Source organism: Panthera leo, chromosome A1, assembly GCF_018350215.1.
Source record: "Panthera leo isolate Ple1 chromosome A1, P.leo_Ple1_pat1.1, whole genome shotgun sequence".
Classification (NCBI taxonomy): domain Eukaryota; kingdom Metazoa; phylum Chordata; class Mammalia; order Carnivora; family Felidae; genus Panthera; species Panthera leo.
In genome coordinates, this window is record NC_056679.1 from 156659462 (window position 1) to 156681414 (window position 21953).

General features: G+C 36.0%; 1 protein-coding gene across 23 annotated transcripts in view; it reads right to left on the minus strand.

The window, feature by feature from the left end:
* MCTP1 (multiple C2 and transmembrane domain containing 1) overlaps positions 1-21953 on the minus strand; it is a 529626-nt gene that overhangs the window by 226652 nt on the left and 281021 nt on the right. For all 23 annotated transcript variants that reach the window (XM_042943593.1, XM_042943612.1, XM_042943560.1 and 20 more), the window contains 3 exons: positions 14478-14620; positions 5436-5515; positions 1379-1490 (listed from right to left, as the gene is read on the minus strand). In XM_042943593.1, coding sequence (XP_042799527.1) covers positions 1379-1490; positions 5436-5515; positions 14478-14620 — 335 coding nt within the window. The remainder of the gene's footprint in view (positions 1-1378; positions 1491-5435; positions 5516-14477; positions 14621-21953) is intronic.

The window sequence follows — 21953 nt, forward strand, 5'->3', positions numbered from 1 at the left end:
AGCATTATTTGAATAAGGCAATAAATAAACACTTACAATTTATTCCTGTGTATGGATTAGCCAGCTAGGATATACTCCTTGGCTTCCACTAGGTGAAATAAGGTATTCTGAATTGGCGATTTCTACAATGATGGGTTTCTATTTCTAAATATTCTCTGTTAAAAAAAAAAAAGTCCTCACCTACCCTTCCTTTTGTACACATGGGCCTGTGCATATGCACACTTACACACTTTTTTTTTTTACTGTGTTAACTTCTCACAGTAGGTATCTGGTAGTCCTTGTTGGAAAGAGAAATGTACTTCTCACTGAATTAAGTATGGATACTTAAATCATACTTAGCAAACACAGCGTATGAAAATGTGTGCTCACTGTTTAATTTTTTAAAAGGGTAGAGCAAAATACTTGTTGAAAAGGGTGAGTTTTCCAATGAGTTTAAAACACTTCCAAATTTGAAGTTGGGATTCACTATTTTAATCTATAGTCTCCTGAAAAAATGTCAAGAATACCTTTCCAGCAGACAACATAAACCAACTTGAATCATGCATTATTTGAAGACAGCAATACATACATTGCTAAAGGAGGGTATGTGTACTTGCCCAAATAGTTATATCTACTCCTAAAATGTGTTATAATCAAAACTTGTGAGAGCAGCTCCCGGTACATGAAAGCACATTGAATCTAATGAGGACTCTCCGGTAAACTGTGGCAGAAAGTGCATTGGCCAGCATACTGATGCAGGTCACACCTGGTATTTTTTAATGTCACTTCAACATGCTGGAGTAATTGGCTCCTCTGTCTCCCTTGTAAGTTTCTCACTGCAGCATGGTGTGCAAGGAAGTACAGACAGCCAGTGCTGGAAAATGGGTAACAGCTATATGGAAACCCATCAAGAAGATGAAGAGTATTCACTTATCATTCAGCAAACAAATACCAGAAAGCAAAAACTCTATTATAATTTCACCTCATTTTCTTTGTGATGGTACGCATGACAATACAGTCAAAACATCAGGGTCTGGATACCTCGGTACGGAATTCCAAATACTCAGTTCAGTAGCAAATGTATTCCCTGAATGAATACTACCATTTGTCTACAATATAACATGTCTGAAATTGGGAAATGAAATTATAATAACAGATGCAAACGTGTCCCTTATTTACCACAAGAGGTTCTGATCTGGAGCACAGAACAGGAAATTTGAATTCAAAAGATATAATACACAGGGACTAGCGATACCCAGGATACTTACAGAAACAAAGAACAGGCCAGATTTTCATATGCTGCTTCTTTTTATTATCACCCCTGGATTCAAAGAAGGCTCATGACATTCCACCAAGTGATAACAAGAAAGCACTCCTCCTAGGCTGTGGGGGAACTTACCACATCCCTGTGTTCTCCTTCTTTAGGGGTAAGGATGACGGACAGCAAAATGATTCCAAGGTAGTGGTCAGGATAATGAGGATCTTTCAGTGTGAGGGTCACATCTGTGGGCCTATGATATACAATATTAAGATTGTAAACCATCATTAAATATATAAGCCAAAAATATATTTTATATTGACAATTTATTATTTTTAAGAAGAAAATAAATTTTGTTTTCTTTTACTTTCCTGGTCCAATTTCTATTGTTATTAAAACATCATTAATGCACTCTTATCCAATAAATTGTGGACCAACTGGGTGTACTTGGATTCACTGTGTAAGTCTCAGTCCTTTCTGTGGTTCTAGAAAGCTAAGAAACTATAAAAGTATAGAGAAATGTACAAGTGCCTTCTTTATAATCTCTAAACACACAGAAAGCCAGATATTTTCTATAAATTTGAGTCCAACAAGTAAATGAGGGTCATTTACAGACCACTACATGATTTAGAATAAAGAGATGAGTGGTAAAAGAGGAAAAGATAATACATAACTTGCCTTATATGCATCATAGACATATTTCCTTATTGTGTAATTATTTTTAACAGAGTCCATTGTTTAAAATAATGCTACTATATTTTTTTGTCTGTTTAAACCTATGCCTAAACAATTTTTAGATTCAGAAACACAAGGAAACCACTACTTGGTCAAGTTGGTGAATACTTAGAAGGCTTTAGAATTAAGTATGTCTGAAGAAGAGATTATGAATTACTCGGTATTACCCAAAATAATTTTAGAAAATAATGCCAACCACACATTGAACTGACAATGTGTAGCTAATATCTTATTTCCATATCTCAATTAAACATATATTTCAATTTTAACAAATGTATGTTAAGCATTACAGTGTATATGCATATACTATATATATACATATATGTTTGATATATATTTTGATTTGGTTCATTTGTTGAACAAATAGGAGTTCATGCCCCTCCACCCCCAATAAACCTAAGGGACTGTGGAATATTTGACACAAAACCTGAATCTTTAAATGTTGGCAAATTAGGAACGTTCCCTTACTTGCTCAGTCACTTATTCATTTCATTCACAAAACATATATTAAACACATATGAAATACCACACACTGTGGTAAATCTTGGGTAAAACCAGAGGTTAAGATCAGTGATAATATCATTATCTTTAGGGAGCTTAATAATTAGTAAATGCTACAGTTGGAATCTAGTACTGGGGAGAGGGCTTGATGGGGAAAGCTGGTCCAAATAAAAATTTTCAATCCTGGCTGCATATAAGAATCCACTGGGAAGCTTTAAAAAAGTATATATTCCTGAATTCTACCCATGATGACCCTGGTTCTATAGATCAAGGTTGGGTCTGGAAATTTATATTGTTTATGAAGCTCTCTAAGTGATTTTCCCATACAACCAGGATTGAGAACCAAAGATACTTTTAAAAAAAAGTTTTTTTAACATTTATTTATTATTGAGAGACAGAGAGACAGACAGTGAGCAGGGGAGGGGTAGAGAGAGGGGAGACACAGAATCTGAAGCAGGCTCCAGGCTCTGAGCTGTCAGCACATAGCCCGACTTGGGTCTCAAACTCACTGTGAGGTCATGACCTGAGCTGAAGTCAGTCGCCTAACCAACTGAACCACCCAGGCGCCCGAACCAAAGATACATTTTAAGGCTAAGGTATTATAATACTAGGAAACTTTTACATGATGCTTAAAGTCAAGGAATAATGTTATGAAAAAGATGAACTGTTTTCCAATGCCAGAGGTTTTTTTTGTTTGTTTGTTTTTAAGTAGGCTTCATGCCCAGCATGGAGTTCAACACGGGGCTTAAACTCACAACCCTGAGATCACGAGTCAAATACTTAACTGGCTGAGCCACCCAGGTGCTCCCCAGTGTCAGAGGTTTTAACTGAAACATGAAAAATTAGATTGATAATATACATGTTATAACAGTCGTGATACAAATGGATCCAATATCAATTTAGTTACAACTAATCACCGTGGTTTGACAGCAACAACTTGTTCCTTTCATTTTAACAAATTCATGTTAAGCATTATAGAATGTATGTAAATACTATACATAGATACATGTTTTTATATGGAGTTACAATTTGATTTGGTTCATTTTCCTATAGTGAGTACATATAAAATTAAAAGAAAACTTACTATATTTTTATAATGATTACATGATAAAGATTTAAGAACATTTTCAATTGCTTGATGATGATGATGATGATGATGATTTTCTCTCAAAGTAAAACTTTAATGCATTACAGATAGCATAAGTATTTATATGGCTAGTATTATTATCCATTTATCTACACCTAGGGACTATTGATTTATACACAGAATGTAATGGCATACACCATCATGTGGTTTTAAAAAGTAGTAATTTGGTGTTTACATAGTTTTGGGAGGAAGGAATGATTAAATACATAAAATAAGTAGAGTGGCAAAATAAACACCAAATGCTTGGATAAATGTCTTTTTATTTTCTTAATCATCCCATATTTTTCCATTTAAGGTTATTTTTCATCAATGATTTATCTTTAATAGGGAAAAAGAGAGATTTATGCTCTGTGATTAAATGCAGCGGTTTGCATATCCTTTAGCAGAAATCTATACAGAAAATAGTTGTGGCCTTTATAGAACACCACAGCCCATTGAGCTGGAGCTCAGTCTTCATGGTAACGGATGACATAAAACACTATCTTGGATGGGGCGCCTGGGGAGCTTCGTTAAGTATCTGCCTCTTGATTTCCGCTAAGGTCATGATGTCAGTTCGTAAGATAGAGTCCCTGTCACAGGCTCTGTGTTGACAGCATGGAGCCTGCTTAGGATTCTCTCTCCCTACCTCTCTCTGCCCCTCCCCCACTCACTCTTGCATGTGGGCTCTCTCTCTCAAAATAAATAAATAAACTTAACAACAACAACAACAACAACAACAACACTATGTAGGAAACTTCCTTCCACTGTGGTGAGTGGGAGGCCGGCAATCACCCACATTCTATCATTAGGTCAGCCTGCGCTAAGCTCTTGACTAGAATAGAGGACATGCAGGAAGTCCAGAAAAGTCTGCTCTTTGGTCCAGTCCATGGCAAAAATGGCTTTTGGAAGACCAATAAGCTGCCAGTGTGCTCAAGCTTAGCTGACTATGATACATAAGGGGGTTCTACTATTTCTGTTTAATTTGCATTTAAAATATAAAGTAGCGATCTGGCCCATTTCTCTGCTCCCCTGTTTTCCACTGCTCCTGCCACATCACGTACATAATCACATGAAACACCTTAAAACCATCAAAGAAGATCTCACAGCTTCCTTTGCAACCTATCCCAGTACTGCTTGACCCTTTTAAAACGTATTTTTTTCCTTCTGTAGTATTAATCAATTCTTAGCTTCCAGTTGAAGTGCATTTAAAAAAAATATAAGCCCATAATTAGGTGCCAGGTATGACTAATACTAGTAATAATTCTATAGCTTTACAACTAGTCAAGCAATAATAAACTAATGTGACTGAGGAAATACAACTAATCTTTCTTCATGTTTGAGGCACTCCTTGGTAACCTAGGATCACCAGTGATGGCAAAATTAGACTGTCCTTGGGCTCAGGTGATAAGAGAGTAGCTGTTTTTGAGGCAAAGCACATGTTTTATTTCCTGTATGGTAGCCTGATTCTTAAACTAGTCATTTCTATTTACATGCATAATCTACTTTATGTCCCACTACAACCATATCAGCAACATGGAAGTAAGGAATTTGTCTTTTATCTCTAGATTGCTGGTGCTTAGTACAGTGCTGGGGGACAGATCAGGTGTCCTAGACTTTTTCTTCCAAATAACTGTTGTTGAATAAGATAATCAAGGAAGATGCTATTATTTCCACTGGGTAGATAAAAAAGATGTATTTGAAAAAGGCTGGCTAGCATTATGGCTCACAACAATAAACGAGAGAAGAGTGTCTAGAACCCAGATCAGCTGTCACTCCATTTATACAGGCCCAGCTTCACAACAAGAGGCAGTGATATAACAGTGGCTCAAAAGTTACCTGTTTAACTCCAGTTGTGTGAGATCCAGAAAGGCTGAGCCCATAAAGTCATCCTGTAGTCCAAAATCATAGTCAAATACCTGAGAAGCCAAAGAGACAAAGCATTATTAGAAATAATTACAATATAGCTTTAAATGAAAATACCTTGACTATAAAATATTGGTTGTCTATGTCATCAAAAACAGTGAAACTTCCTAATATTTTTACAAATTTCTTTGTTTGAGGGGCACCTTGGTGGCTCAGTTGATTAAGCGTCTGACTCGATTTCAGTTCAGGCCACAATATTACGGTTTTGTGAGTTTGAGCTCCACATTAGGCTTTGCACTGACTCTATAGAACTTGCTTTGGATTCCCTTTCTCTCGCTCTCACTCTCTCTCTCTCTCTGCCCCTACCCAGCTAGTGCTCAGTCTCTCTCAAAATAAATAAATAAACTTCAAAAAAATTTTCTTTGTTTGAAATGTTAGGGTCTCACAAAATATTCAAAGGAAATTGCATTTTTACTTGAAATTGTTATTTATATCAAATAGAACTTTAAGGAAGATGAATAACAAAATCAAGTAAAATACAGTAAATCATCAAAAATCTGAGGAACCCAGGCTTAGAATATTTTCCCCATATTATAGAAGGGATATTAGCATTACTGGAAGGAAAAATAAGTGAGTATGAAATTCAACAAATATGTCTTCCATAGTGGGCTCTTGGTGATGAGTATATGATTCTAATTCCTTCGTGTTTTTCAGGTCACTGTAGATAAATTCTGTGATATTATAGGACAATGTCTTTTGAAATATACAAATAAGTTAAAATTGAAGTGTTGTTATTAAAAAATTTTGTAAAGTCATATTAAGGTTAAGTCAAATTTAGTTTTTATCATCACAAGGAAGACTAGGAAACAATATTAATGTAACTACCAACAACAATCAGAAAGGAAAAGAGAATGTGTTTCTATTTATTTATCCAGTATCTTCTTTGTGCCTTTTATGGTTCTTATTCATACTATGATAAATAAAAAAGTATTGTCCCTGATCTCTTGGACCCTGCATTTAAGAGCTGAGACAGTGTATACAAACCCAAATAGATAAATACACTTCAGTGATGAGCACTGTGGCACAAAAGTCTAAGGGGGTGTGTTGGAAGCTGCTATTTTAGATAGGGAGTCCAGGAAGGCCTCGTGCAGGAAGTGTGTCATGTAGAGATCAGAATGACGAGAAGGATTAGGCCGGTTTGGGAAGATCATTCCCAGGCAGAAGAAACAGCAAATGACCAACACACGCAATGGCCATCAAGAAGTCAGTGTGGTTGAAGCAGAGTGAGAAATATGGAGAGTGGAAAGAAGAAGGCTGAAGAGACAGCTCAGAGCTAGATCAATTAGGGCCATTTTCGAAAGACTCCAAGAAAATGGGAGTTGGCTAACTTCCATCCATTCATTAGTTTTGCTACTCATTCTTTCCTCAGTCAATATTGATTAAGTATTTATTAGGTACCAGACAATATGCTAGGCATAAACAGGGGTGAGCAAAGCTGACATCATCAATGCTTACAGTTTAGTAAAGGAGACAGATGTTAAACAAGGAAGTGCACAGGTGATATGTAATTCCAACTTTTGATAAGTATTGTAAAGAAAAGAACAGCATTTGAAAAAAAATAACAATAGAGATCAGGGAAATCTTTTAAGATGGAAGAAAGATGCTAGTAGATGAAGTTTGGAGCTGTGCTTCTGGATCTTTTCAAACAGAAAATCTTTGTATTGCACATTGCAGTAAATGAGCATGGACAAGTAAGCCAGCTCTTGAAAGGATCAACCAGGCCATGGAACTCTCCAGGATGTGAGAATCCATTAGGCTGAGAGAATTTAGCACAACTGGGCTCAGTAGTTAGAAAACTTGAAGCAGAGGGAACAATATGTACAGCAGCCTGCATCCTTGATTTTTCTCCAGTATTAACAGCCTTTGATTTAAAAAAAAACTTAATATGTAAAAAAATTGATATTTAAATAAAAAGATAAATACTTTGCATTATAAAAGGACTCTTAAGTTTGAAGTCATAAGGGGATTTACTTAAGTGATAAGTTCCCCTAATGCCTTCTAAATTATTCAATTCACAGTCATTTGATTTACATACAACCTTTCAGGAGTACATTTGTTATAGAAAGCACAGTGCTCCTATAATAGACATTCTCCTTGATCAATTACACCTCTGAGATCTAGTCATGTACCCAGTGGCATATCACATGAATACACTGCCACGTCTCAGGCAACGGACACCTCACTGTTTGCAAGTGGCTACAAATACTGTATTTTACAACATAAAATTTATACTCAAAATTAAACAAATTTCTCTTATGCAATCTCTTCTAATTGTATCACCCTAAAGCTAAAACTCTTAGGGACTATAGTGATAGTCAAACAACATCTGGGGTACACACATACATGTGAAGTGGAGAGCTGTGAATCCAGTGAACTGGCTAGAGGAGACAGTCCAAATGGGTGATTCAACATTTGAACTTTCTTAACTCTCGTGGTGAAAGTTTTTCCTCCAGTCCTAATGCTAGGTGCTTACTTTAGTTTCCTCCTATTCATTGGTAAATGCATAACCATGGGAAAGAATGTAAAAACTAGAATCCATTCATTAATGAAATTATTAGCTTTGCGACTTGGTTCCAAGCTCTATAAACTACCTGTCAGAAGGAGCATTGCTTTAGGGAAAGTTTCAGAAATACAGAACATAGAGAAGAGATAAAACAGGAAAAGATACTCCCACTGTTGGGGCACCTGGATGGCTCAGTCAGTTAAGTGTCCAACTCTTGATATCAGCTCAGGTTGTGATCTCATGGTAGTGATCTGAGGGTCGTGAGACTGAGCCCCATGTCGGGCTCTGTGCTGAACATGGAGTCTGCTTGGGATTTTCTCTCTCCCTCTCTCTCTATCCCTGCCCCCTCCAATAAATAAATAAACTTAAAAAAAAAAAAGAAAAGAAAAGGTACTCCCACTGCAATAACAACAAGCACAGTGAACACTGATTAATGTTTATTCAATATTTACTATCCATTAGGCACTGTTATCTGTTAAACATATTATGGAGATTCTGAAATTTATGTTGTATAGAACTCAGTGAACAGGGTATTGTTGTTTCCATTTTTCAGATAAGGAATCCAAAGCTTATAAAGTTTATGTCACTTCCCCCCAAAACTCGGGGCTTTGAAGAGGTCGGATTCAGATTCAGTTGTGCAAGATACTCTGTTCAGAATAGAACACATTTAAATTTAGCAAATACGAGTTGGGTACCCACTGTGAGGGAAGCACTGTGAATTCACATGTGAACAGGTTAGATGGGATACTTGCCTTCACACATCTCCTGGGAGAGGTGGAAACCTTAGATAACATTAGATAAAAGTTGCTTGGTTTCCATAACATCTCTCTTCATTCTCACGTGAGTTTAGAACAAAAAATGTTTTATTCTAATAAATGAATTTATTTAGCATCTTGATTTAATTGCCTCCCCTGAAAAATTGCATCAGGGAGTACACCAGCTAAAATGTTCTTGGAAATCAGTAACAGAAAGCTCAGCTCCCACAAATGGGAATTTGTTAGCTCAAATGACTGGAATGCCCAAAGGTAATTATGACTTCAGTGGAGTTTTCAATTGCCAGTTCAAATGATTCATATCTTTATTCATTCAGTTACGTGAGAAATATTTGTTTAGCATCTACAATGTGCCAAGTATTGTTCTAGGCACTGGAAATACAGCAGTGAACAGAACAAAGTTTCTGATTTCTTGGGGCTTACATTTAGGGGAGCTGCAGATAATAAACGAATGCATGACAGGTAGTGATAAGTGCCATGGGGAAAAATATCTCAGGGTATGGGAGTGATGGGAACTGCTATTTATAAGATGTTTCAGAGAACAATCAGAGAGAGTGGCCTTTGAATAAAGATGCATAATGGGAATAGGATATGGAACAGGACCCAGATCACGTAATGTGACCCAGGATCTAAGATTCTATGAAGAAAATATGTCCATGACTCATTTTCATACTCAGGCAGCTTCAAAATAACCGTTTCACTATACAAGAATAATTAAACTCAAAATCGTAGGACTGACATTGTAACGCAAAGAAAAAAGAAAACCTAACGGGGGCCATTGCAATTAGTCATCTTTAGTAGAAAATACAAGTTATGTTGCATAATTACTGGGTGGACATAGGAAACCCTAAATCTCTCTAAGTCTCACTCACCTATGTAATGGGGATGAGGAAAGTCATTTGTCAGGTATTTTGAGGATTACATGAGATAAAGTAGGCCTTGTGCCTCGCATGGTGCTCAAGAAATGGCAGTTATTATAGTGAAAATGTGACCAGAGATTCTATCTTCCCAAGACTCAGTAACCTCCTATGTTCTTTGCCCAAAAAGCAAGTACAGTCACATTTTTTTGTTTCCTTGTTTTGTTTTGCTATTGATTTTTGTTGTTGTTGCTAAAATAGTTGAGATTTTTGATTCATGCATTTAGGAAGTACTTTTGAACCACACAAAACATCTAAGATGACACAAGCATCTAACTTTGGAATAATTTGGTTTGGATGCTGCGCGGTTTAGGGTTGGAAACGTTTTCTTCCAATTACTCAGGTGTTTCCATTTATAAGTCTAGAAAAATAGCTCCCTCCCTACCCAAGCAGTGCATCAGAATAACCTATTGTGTTTCAAAAGTACAGAAGATTGGACTCTACCATACGGCCCTAAATCAAAGTCTGTAGGGAAGACACTTGAACATCTGGATTCTTACACACACATACACACACACACACACACACACACACACAAAAACAAAAAAACAAAAAAACAAAAACAAAAACAAAAAAAAAGCAGCTTCATGGTAATTCTGATGTACAGCCAGGGTTGACTATCATTGGTATATGACATTCATTTAGGGCCCTTAAAACCTACTCAGAAATAATTTGGCATAAGATAGCAATATGGTGCTTAACTTGAACCATGCTGAAGAATGTTTCAATTTTAAATCTTTTAAAAAAATTTTTAATGTTTATTTTTGAGAGAGACAGACAGAGAGAGAGAGAGAGAGAGAGAGAGAGAGAGAGAATCCAAAGCAGGCTCCAGGCTCTGAGCTGTCAACACAGAGCCAGTCATGGGGCTTGAACTCACGAACTGTGAGATCATACCTGAGCTGAAGTCAGACACTTAACCAACTGAGCCTCCCAGGCATTCCATCAATTTTAAATCTTAAGCCTGGATATATATGAGTTATTTAAGGAAATGTCAACTTTGGTAAAATGACAGTCTTAGACACAGTAATCTGATCCCAAACAGAATCGCCTTCCTAATTATCAAAACCTTTCTATTAGTTAGAAAAGCACTCCAATCTAATACCCAGATTTTTAGCCTGTGATTAGGCCAAACAAGCAGCAATTTATACAACCATTTCCCCTTTATATTGCTTCTCTCTTTTCCACTATAACTCTGGGTGTTCACTGTGTAACTTGAATAATAGTGTCATTGAAATGAAAATTGAAAATTTAATTCAATTCAGCTGAAATGGATGCTGAATTTACCCTCTTATCTAAGATGTGTGCCTGAGCAGGCATCCCTGTGGCTACCGACCAGGCTCCAGTGGCTCTTGTCTCAGTTAAAACTACTGCATTTAAACCCCCAGCTTCTACTACGACCTTATAAGTATATTTCAAGTCCATTCCTATAGACTTGTTTTTATCTGCCCTTACTGTAAAGTCATTTGGAACTGAAGGAATAGTCTTATTAAAATTAAAAGCTATAGGAATTCTAACCAATTGGAATGTATGTTATTTTTTATTTTGTGTCTAATTTTTTTTAAATGACAGTTCCAAGATTTTTGGAGGGAAAAATCTGTTTTTGCTAGAAATGGTATAAGCACTGCAACTTTAATGTGATTTTATAATCTTGGCTCAGAAGTGAATTTTGTTTCCCTTGGCAACCTTTACATTGATAGAAATCAGATTACAGGGCACATATAAGCTTCTTTTTCCTTTAACTACAGACAGGAGGGTTGTAGACAGTATTTTCTAACCATCTAGTACATGGATGCATTTTCATATTGCCTGTCAGTACAGAATCAGTTAGTCCCTAAGAAATCTTTCAGGGAAGATTAATCTCCCAGTACATAGGATATGGGCATCATATCAAAATCAAGTCAGTCAATCACACATGGCTATGGAGAGACAATGAAAATAAAGCAATGTTCATGAAATTCTTAAAATATTTCCACCAGTGTTTTTGATTTAGGTCTCTGTGTATGCAAGGTTAGGCAAAAAGCAGATAACATAAAAAGTGAAAAAAAGAAAGCAAAAAATTAGAGACTTTTTTCAAAAGATGCCCTATGCATTTCATAGAAAACAAAAATTAAATGAAAAATACGAAAGCATATTTAGAAGCATAAGTATTACATAAAAATATTGTCATTTTATGTTTGTACACGAAAGACCAGTATAATTTCTACTTAATCATTTTTCTTAGGTAGAAATGTACGAAAGTGACAAATATTTTATAATTCATTATGTATCTTTTTCTGTATAGTACAAGTTAAGTCGTGGCTACATGATGCCGTACTTTGAAAACTCAACGTGGTAAATAAACAAAAAAAAACAAAAACAATCTTTGGGGTCTCTCTCCTAGCTTTTGGCTTATACAGTGGTTGTTAACCAAGGCTTTGGGCCTGTATGTAGTATCACTGTCTCTAATGGCACAAGTATATGCGTGGACATATTCTCTCCCAAACCAAAAAAAAAAAAATTTTGCCACCACTTTTTTTCTGTGTACTACAGACTTTTGTTTATTTTTGAGCCTATTGTGATATTCCTTTCCAAATATCCATTTTGACATTTAGATTTCTACAGAGATGAATATTCATTCTCAAGCTCAAGAGAATAGCAAAAGAAATTAACTGTAATTTTGAGAAGTTTATTTCTTAATCCTTTGAAAGCCTGGAGATCCACATGGTTCTGTTGTGGAGTAATATCCCATTAAAGAAAGAGATACACAGTAAAAGTAATAAAGAATAAATCTTGTTCCTTCCATGATTTTTCTCATAAGGACCTTAAACAAGATCCAAATGGTTCAGTTCAATCCTTAGTAACCCCCGCTTTCCTCTCCTGTCCATCATCCCCATGGCCACAGCTACCCCAACTCATCTCTTCCAAACCTCCCTAGAAATAAAATTTCCTTTACATACCATTTATATGTATTTTTAATTCCTTTTACAACTTCTATCTCAGTTCTTTATTACAAAGGCACTCCCTTTTTTCTCACGTAGATATTTCTTTCTCTCTAGAAGTGGAGAGGAGGGACGAAAAGCATCTCCAACTCTGAAGATCTTCCCTTTGGTGGGAGGAAGGTTGGCCATGAATATTGCCACATTAATAATACTTATGCTGTCACTCATTATATGTTAAAAGACAGTTCATGAATTCTATTTAATTGATTTTCTTTAGCCAATGTCCACTCGAGACTATTTCTTTTATTTTTTTAATTAAAAATTTTAGAAGTTTATTTATTTATTTTGAGAGAGAGAGAGAGCACTGAAGGGGCAGAGAGAGAGGGAGAGAGAGAGAATCCCAAGCAGTCTCCCCACTATCAGCACGGAGCCCAGTGTGGGGCTGGAACCCATGAACTGTGAGATCATGACCTGAGCTGAAATCAAGAGTGGGTCACTTTACCCACTGAGCCACCCAGGTGCTCTGAGACTGTTTCTTATGCAAATATGGATCTATTCTCCTATAATGACTTCTAGAAATTTACCAACTATGTCCTTAGAAGATTCTCTTCTCACCAATCTTAAAAACTGTTCTACTATGGTTATTTTAAGACTAATCAAGTGCAGTAATGAGAAGGGGAAAGAGTGGAATAAGGAGTTGGATCTGTACCTGACTGTGAACATTCAACTGAGGTAATTCACTACCTTCAGACCAGTCAGTTCTGCTCTTATTTTAATAAAATCCTCATTACTTTTTTTTCCCCCTTTCTGTGTAGAAGAGAAACAAATGGAGGCAATATAAATGAAGAGTTGATGGGAATGAGGATGCCTAGAGGTTGCTCAAAGAGTGCATATATGAGATTTTTGGCTCAAGTGCCAGTTGCAAAATGTGGTTATTATGGTAAAAATAGAAAAAGGTTTGGTCACTGAGTGGATAGTCAGAACACAGGAACCACAAAGAGTGTCTACAAATATGAATTAGATACAGAAAAAGTATCTGGAGACATGGATTAAAGAGAAGTTAGGTAGGAAAATAAAATAAATTTCCTGGGGCGCCTGGGTGGCTCAGTCAGTTAAGCGTCTGACTCCAGCTCAGGTCATGATCTCATGGTTTGTGAGTTTGAGCCCTGCATTGGGCTCTGTGCTGATAGCTCAGAGCCTGGAATCTGCTTCAGATTCTGTGTCTCCCTCTCTCTCTGCCCCTCCCCTGCTTGCACTCTGTCTCTCTCTCTCTTTCTCCAAAACAAATAAACATTTAAAAAAATTTAAAAAACAAAACAAGGAATCTCCTTAAGTTCTTAAAAAAAAAAAAACAAAAACAAAAAACAAAACTACATCAAGTGAGAGGAAACACTCTTTTTTTTTTCTTTCCATTTTTGGATATCTTTATCCTTCTCATCTTTCAAGGAAAATATTTTGTTTGCAACCAGTAATGGTAGATCCCCTGATATAATTCTTGGACAAAAAGACTAGGTTCTGTGTAAGCTTTCCTTCTTGCTAGATTTTATGGAGACTTGTTTATATATATTCCCAGAGTGTGCTAAATCATTTAACTTCGCCAAACAGGAGAAGATGGAGTCCATAATCCTCCTACATGACTGGCAATAGAACTGTCCTGAAGAAAAATGCTCCCACGCTTCCCCTCCCCTCTATTTCGTTTCTGTCACACCATCAACAGGTTAGAGTTGTGCACAGCAGAATTTATCTCTCGTGAAAAATCTCATCAGACAAGGATACATGATAGAAAACCATCAAACAGCGAGTTTTATGTCATTGCATTAGGGAAAAACAAATAACTGGCTCACCTTTATATACAACGGTTCCCTAAGATGCTCAACAAGAATGCAAGCTTTCTCCTCCCATATGGGATTGAGGTTCTTGTGTATTATTTTACTTCTAAAAACTTCTTTTCCTCCAATTTTAAACTTCACGTATGGATCACTTGTCCCTGTTAAAGAGATACAGATTGATTCATGTTAATCATGCCTTTCGTTGGAAGCAAGAGAATAGCTCATTTAAACATAAGGAAGTATTTAAAGGAATAAAAGTTAAATAAAGCTTATCACATGGGAAAATAAAGGTTAAGGTTTTTTTCCTAAAATTCTCCTTAAATTTTAAAGGGACAGTATATAATACTATTAAATCTAAGTAATAATAATAATAATGGTAATTATTTTTTTTCTGATCTTTACATGGTAACCCTGTCCTGATATTTAAAAACCTCTATTGCATGCTGCATATGTCAATTTAATTCATATTATAAATGACAGAGATGAATCTGACATTTCTCTTGGTATCATCTGGTCAACTACAAAAAGATGATCCAGCATCTTGACCTAACTGACTAGTTTTAGACTTAAATATGCTGCTCAAACTTTATACTAGTGTGATGGGCTTAAGGAAAGGTGAGTCACAAACTAGACTTTAAATTCATCTTTGGTCCCACATTCTCTCTTGCTCAGAATTTTCAATTTTAGAATGCTAGGAAAGGTTGGAGGTCTCAGAGTAAGGCATTGGGGGAAGGGGACAACTGCTTATTAAATCATCTGCCAACTTCATATTAACCCTGCACACCTCCCAAGCTCCCTATGATAATAAAGAAAATCAGAGCTAGGGGTGCCCGGGTGGCTCCAGGTGGTTAAGCGTCCGACTTCAGCTCAGGTCATGATCTCGCAGTTCGTGGGTTTGAGCCCTGCGTCGGGCTCTGTGCGGACGGCTCAGAGCTTGAAGCCTGCTTCAGATTCTGTGTCTCCCCCTCTCTCTGCCCCTCTCATGCTCATGCTCTGTCTCTGTTTCTCAATAATAAATAAATGTTAAAAAAAAAAAAGAAAAAAGAAAATCAGAGCTGTTAAGTAAGTTGCTCATGGATGCACAGTTAACAGGAGATGAAGTTAAAATTCCAACCAAGCTTGTTTGACTCTAATGCCTGTGATTTTTCTACTACACAGGGATGGGGGAAGGGCTTTGACATGCTTCTGTATATATCATACCATTTCTCATTGTGACTGATGAATGAGGCCAATGGATCTAATGAGTCTATGCTATTAGAGAAGGTGAGTCTATGCCTCCTAGGGAAGGTGAATCAGAGACATCCCCAAGTAAATCATTCCAGTGTGACAATCTTCATCCTCAGGAAATAGTTCTTTATACAAGGCCTGACTCCGTTATGATAAGATTTTGTTTAATTCTTTCTGTTTTGTCTAAACTGAAGCTACACTTGATAACTTTGGTCTATATGATTTAAAGAAAAATATAAGTGGGGTTCAGTAAACTGTGAAGCATGATATAGATGTTAGACATTACAAGTACGCTGATATCCTTAAGCTTACTACCAGCATCCCCTCTCAACACCTCCCCTCACTGCAATGACACATAAATATCTGTGCTCAAAATAAGGACTGACTTGTAGGATTTGGCTTTTCTTATTTAATCATTTGGGGGTTTTCTCAAAACTCTCCACATTCCTGAAGTAACTTTAATGTCCAGCTTTTTGTATGCCTAGGCCTGGGTATAATGAAATAATGATCCCAATTTCCTATTGTGAAATTCCCATTTCGACAGTTAGATTTTATCAAAATGATACAAACTTTAAAAATATTTATAAATGTAAATGCAGGCTATTATATGGTAACCTGTTATAATGCATTCTTTAGGGGAGTCAGTGTAACCAAAAAGTTTAAAATTGCTACTTTTAACACAGTGGTTCCCAACTATGGGCTGAGGACCCTGGGGATTGGGAGCTTTGCAGCACATACTTGGAGGGATATTAAAATCTACATACCTATATGAAATTTCTCAGTCATGCCCTCATGATTTCAAATTCATCTATGTAACTATGCTACCTGCTAAAATATAAGGAGCTCCATAATATCAGAGCCATTTGGATCACTGTTTTGTTTTGTTTTAAATCGCCAGCACTTAGTACAGAATCAGACACATTGTTGGTCCCCAATAAACATCCCATGACTAACTGAATGAATCACTGACTTAATGGTGTGGGTGGTAGACCTCTGTTCCTCTTGACTTTTGTTGACTCCACTTGGATATCTAATAGACATTCCATCATCAACAATGTCCAACACTTAAGTCTTGATCCTCTCTCCTGCTAACTGCTCCTCCCTCAGGCTTTGTTGGGTCAGGTAATGACTTCATCATTTGACAACTGCTTATGTAAGACACCTGGAAATTGTTCTCAATACCTCCTTCTTCTCCATGCATTGCATCCAGGACACCACCAAGTCCGATTAATCCCCAAACTCACTTTATCTATCTTCTCTGCCTCCAAACTAGTTAAGCTGCTACCATGATTTCTTTGCTGTACTACTATAATAATAGCCTCCTAATTGGGTTCTCCACACCTTCTGTGTCCCCCTCCATTAGTTCACTAGATGACAGGCAGAGCTTTTAAAAATACAAATCTAATCTTCCCCCTTCTTTGCCTAACACATCTCAACAGCTTTCAGTTACACCTACAATAAAATCCAAAATCTGTAACATGGTAGACAGGACTTGCCATGTCTCCAACTCCATTTTGGGCCCTTCACCACGTTCCAGCTATCCTGTCATTGGAAGTTATTTTCTGCTTCCAGTCTTTGCATATTCTAGCAAGACTCTGTGCTTGAAAAGTCCCTCCCTCCCATTCTCTTCCCCTTTTGCCTGGCTGGCATTGTATTTTCCTCCTGGTCTTAGTTTAAATATAACTTGCTCAGAGATACCTTTCTCAACCTCCCAATCTGAATTAATTTTTGTTATTATTTTTCCTTGGCATTTGCTCTTTGCTTAACAGCACTAATCATTATGAATGTTACTTATAGTTTACTTTGTATGTCTAACTGCTTATTGTGTGCATTTTTCCACTGGCTATGACCCCCATAAAGGCCAAGACTCTTCCCCAGCACATGGCACAGTGTCTGGAGCAGAGGAGGCACTCAGTAAATATTTGTTAAATAGATATGGCGGTATAGATTAATGACTATTGAGTCAATTTACAGTGTACAGAGTACTATTAAATGCATCCTCTGAGATGTTGATAAAAGACGACGTTATCCACCTATATTGAAGATGAGAAACAATCTGAGATTCAGTGTGACTTGCCCCCAGTCATGTAATGAGTAAGCCAGGAAGTAACAGGATAGAAGCAAACTTAGATTTTCAGACGCAATGTTCCCTCTACTTCTGTCCCAAACATCCTTATTTTCCTGCTTTTCTCTAAAGTACCATCAGGGAATAATTTTGGAAAGATGTTGAATAATCATTAGATACTATAAATAATGCTACTAATGACAAGCAGCCTCCTCTGGTCTATAGAATGCTCACACTCAGTATTTGTTTATCCACCCTACAATTGAGTCTTCATTTTACAGATGAGAAAACCAGGACAGGCGAAGTGGCTCATTTCAAGTCACACGAGAACTCACATCTGAAGACCAGTCAAATCACTTTTTCCGGCACATCATCACCAAACACTCATTTCAGGATGTAGCACTGCTCTCTTTCTTTTGTCCAAAAAGTAAGAATAACTCTTTTATGAGAAAAGTGACTTCAAGAAACTGGGCCTTGTGTTTTTCAATTGGGTCTCACTCCATTTAGTTTAGGTATTCTGTAAAAGGACTGACAAAACTTCTAGTAATTCAGCACAGAAGCCTATACACACAAAAGTAAATCCTTTTGAGACACAATCTGTTTCTTGCCCCTTCCCAGAAACATTTTCCTCACCTGCCATACAGGTGAACTGACAAAATTCCCAGTTTCGGGAATCCTGCTGGGTCGTCCTCAGGTCCATAGTAGAAGTTAAATTACAAAAGGGGATCTACATCACTCCAGGGAACATGTGCTGACGACTTACTATATCAGATATAATACACCACCCAACAAGCCTGTGAGATCACTTCTAGCGCTGTCTTGAAGTTACATTGAAGAAACGACAGCATAGAACAGGTGAGTAAAGTCGAGGCCACCTCCAAACACATTTTTCATGCTTGGTGTCATATCGATGATGCCGCTTGAGGCAGTATGTATCCAATGGCCTGAGGAAATAACAATCCAGCCAATAAAAGCAGGTCTACAGGTTAAGTTAGGGATGAGGGACAGATTTTTGAATGGTGACAGGCACAAAGATCACAGGGATTGGTAGAAGAGAGACAGTTTTGACAGACTCTGAAAACATGTTATGATGGTAAAATATTTCATAAACATGTGGCTTCGGCCACAGGGTGACCTGGATTAGAGATAGCAAGTATGTTAGCAAACATAAACATGCTGTACATGAAAAACAAATCCAGATGCACGCTCATGATGAGTCGGTCATCTGACTTTCTCTGCTTCGTTTTGACTCCCCAACGTAAAATTTGCTGCATGTCTCTTTCTAACCATCACTTAGAATCTTCTGATGTTACTATTAAAATTTAGTATTTTTTTAATATCATGTTTATTTAAGGAATTTCTAATTGTTTTCAAGTTCTTAACATAGAGGACCTTTGTGACTTAGAGTCCTTAATAGTTCAAGACTTTTGCCTTGTGATACAAACGTAGGGGACTGGAGACATTGTTTTTTGTTTTTTGTTTTGTTTTTTTTTAATTTTAATTTTAATTTTTTTATTTAGGTTCAGTAAAAGATTTGTATCTAACGCTCTTCTTAAAAAATATTCTTCCTATAAAATTGGTTTCTTGACCATATCTGTACAAACACATATGTTTATCATTTTACATGAATGAAATACAATATTATTGTCTCAAACGTACTTGATGCTCAATAACTGGTAGATAAATAAACTTCTGAATATCCTGGATTTTCATATCAATTTATTTAAATATACATAACTATATATATAACAGGATATAATCTACTTGGATAAATGTGTGAACACATTTACCTAGAATTATGACTGTAGATAAACAGGTTACTTACATTTTAAAAGTACAACTAAGGCTGTAATGAGTACCCTTGAGTTTATACCCAACACTTCCTATTACGTCCTCTAGGTAAATTTCTAAAAATAAAATGGTTAGTCAAAATGTGCTAATTTCCATCTAATAAATATTTCCCACTCTCTTCTGGAAAAATTATAAAACACTTCAGTCATTTTGACCTCATTGGTGCAGTTGTAATTGTTTAACATCTCAGAATAAGATTCTCATATTCCAAAGCTGTTACTTAACATTGTTTACAAAACCTTGAGTCAGCAGTATACACAGCCAATGGATACAATCTTTAATCCACTTTCACTGTGGTTTCCAAGTTTGCTCTTGTGTCTAATACTTCTACTTTCTATGTTTAAAGGTGTTTTTCTAACTTTATTTTAGCAAGTTATGACTTATTGATTATTAATAGGCATTATATGCTTCTTTAAAAAAGGAACTTTTGTGGACAAGCATACTTAGAAAATGCTGGTTTAGAACAAAATTAAATAGATTCATTTTCCATGGCCTTTAAATAAGTGAATGTGCACCATGACTCTCCAAGAAGGGGATATGACCTGTGGCATTTTTCCAGGGTTCTTTGACCATGGGGCCTCTTTTTCTTGAGTGCATTTTTCAGACTCACAATCCCTAATTTGTATTTGGGAAATAGTACCTTATTATATTTCATACATAAGGAATTTCCCACATGTTTTAGAATTTATTTTAGTGTAACAGACTATCCAGTGAACTCAAATTATTTTATTTTAATAAAACTCCCAAGCTCCTAACATGTGGTTAATCTTTTCTGGTGGTTATAACCAGAAACCTGGTTATAACCAGGTTATATATATTATGTTATATATATATGTTATAATAATAATTATATAATTATATAATATAATAATTATACAATAATTAATATATAATTATATAATTTTATTATTACATATATAAATAAATAATTTATAATAAATATATAAATACATTTTATTTATGTATTAAAATTATTTCCAAATATATGTATTTAGTTTGTTGGTTCAAAAAACCAAAAAATTAATAAATTCACCTGATAGTGCTGCTGCTTTGTTGCATTATTGCATTCAACCACAAGATGGCACTAACACTTATCAAATTGTTGTGAGGCATGTGGCTCTATTCAAAATTAAGGCATCTCTACTGCACACATCTTGGCTCTTAAGCATTTTCTAGCAATTTGTGCTTTGCTGTTATTAGCTAAGCCATGATCCTCATTAAAACATTTTTTATGGTGCTAATGAAATGAAAACAGGGAAATAAGTATGGAAGAAGAAAGCAGGGTAAGTTAGCTCTAAAATAAAATTCAGGTTTTATTTTTATTAATGTCATTGTCAAGAACAACCTTTCTTCCACATGCATTTTATCAGATAGCATTAACTTCAGAATTTATTTCTAAAAATTAATTCTTTTATTTTATAATTATAAATTCTATGCTTTAAAAATTCTAGATTAATCTAGTCCTAGGGATTATTAATTATTTCTGAAGCTTAGGATCAAAATTGTCTCAAAAAGAAGAATTAGATGGTATGTAAAATGTTTTCTCATGTACTAAAGGAATACATGCCCCAATGCTATGCTTTATCTTATTTTATTTTATTTGGAGCCATGTCACTGATGAGCACTTTGACATTTTGTGTGATAATTTAGCCTTTAATGTAATTTAAGTCTAACACAGAACTAAACTCCGAATGGGTCCACTTTTGTGTGCAATCAACACAGCATACACAAGATGGCAGCCTCTTTTCCCTTAAAATAGCATTAACGATATTTCAGTGTAAATACTGGTTTTTCTCCTCAGAATTAACGAGCCTCCTGGTTAACAAGTTTAAATCTCTTATCCCAAACCTTGTATGTACAACTACTCCTGTTTTGGGGATTTAGAGTCATTCAATGATGCTGACCCCTAATCAAAAATAATGCCAAACTGAAACTCAGTCTCATATTGGAAGTAAGGAGAGAGAAGGAGGAGGAAGAGGAAGAGGAAGAGAAAGAAGAGGACAACAAAGAGAAGTGGACATAAGTATTGAGTGTGGACAGTTAAAAACAATTCGAATTTAAGGTGGATTTTCCTGAAGGTACTGGTTTTTCTAGAAATATTTAAAGCTAGCATCTAGGTTGCCCAAATGCAACAGAGAGAGTGTGTATTGTATAATAAGGTTCTTCACACTTGAAAGAGGCCTGTAAAGGTAATGTTCAAGCATACTTAGAGAATACGTTATGTCTTTACATACATTTATTTTTCACTAATGACTTAAACATCTTCAAAACATATATTTATGTATGAAAATTATTTCCTTAAACTCTCCCATTCCTGCTTCATTTTTCGTTGGAGATTTGGAGTGCCC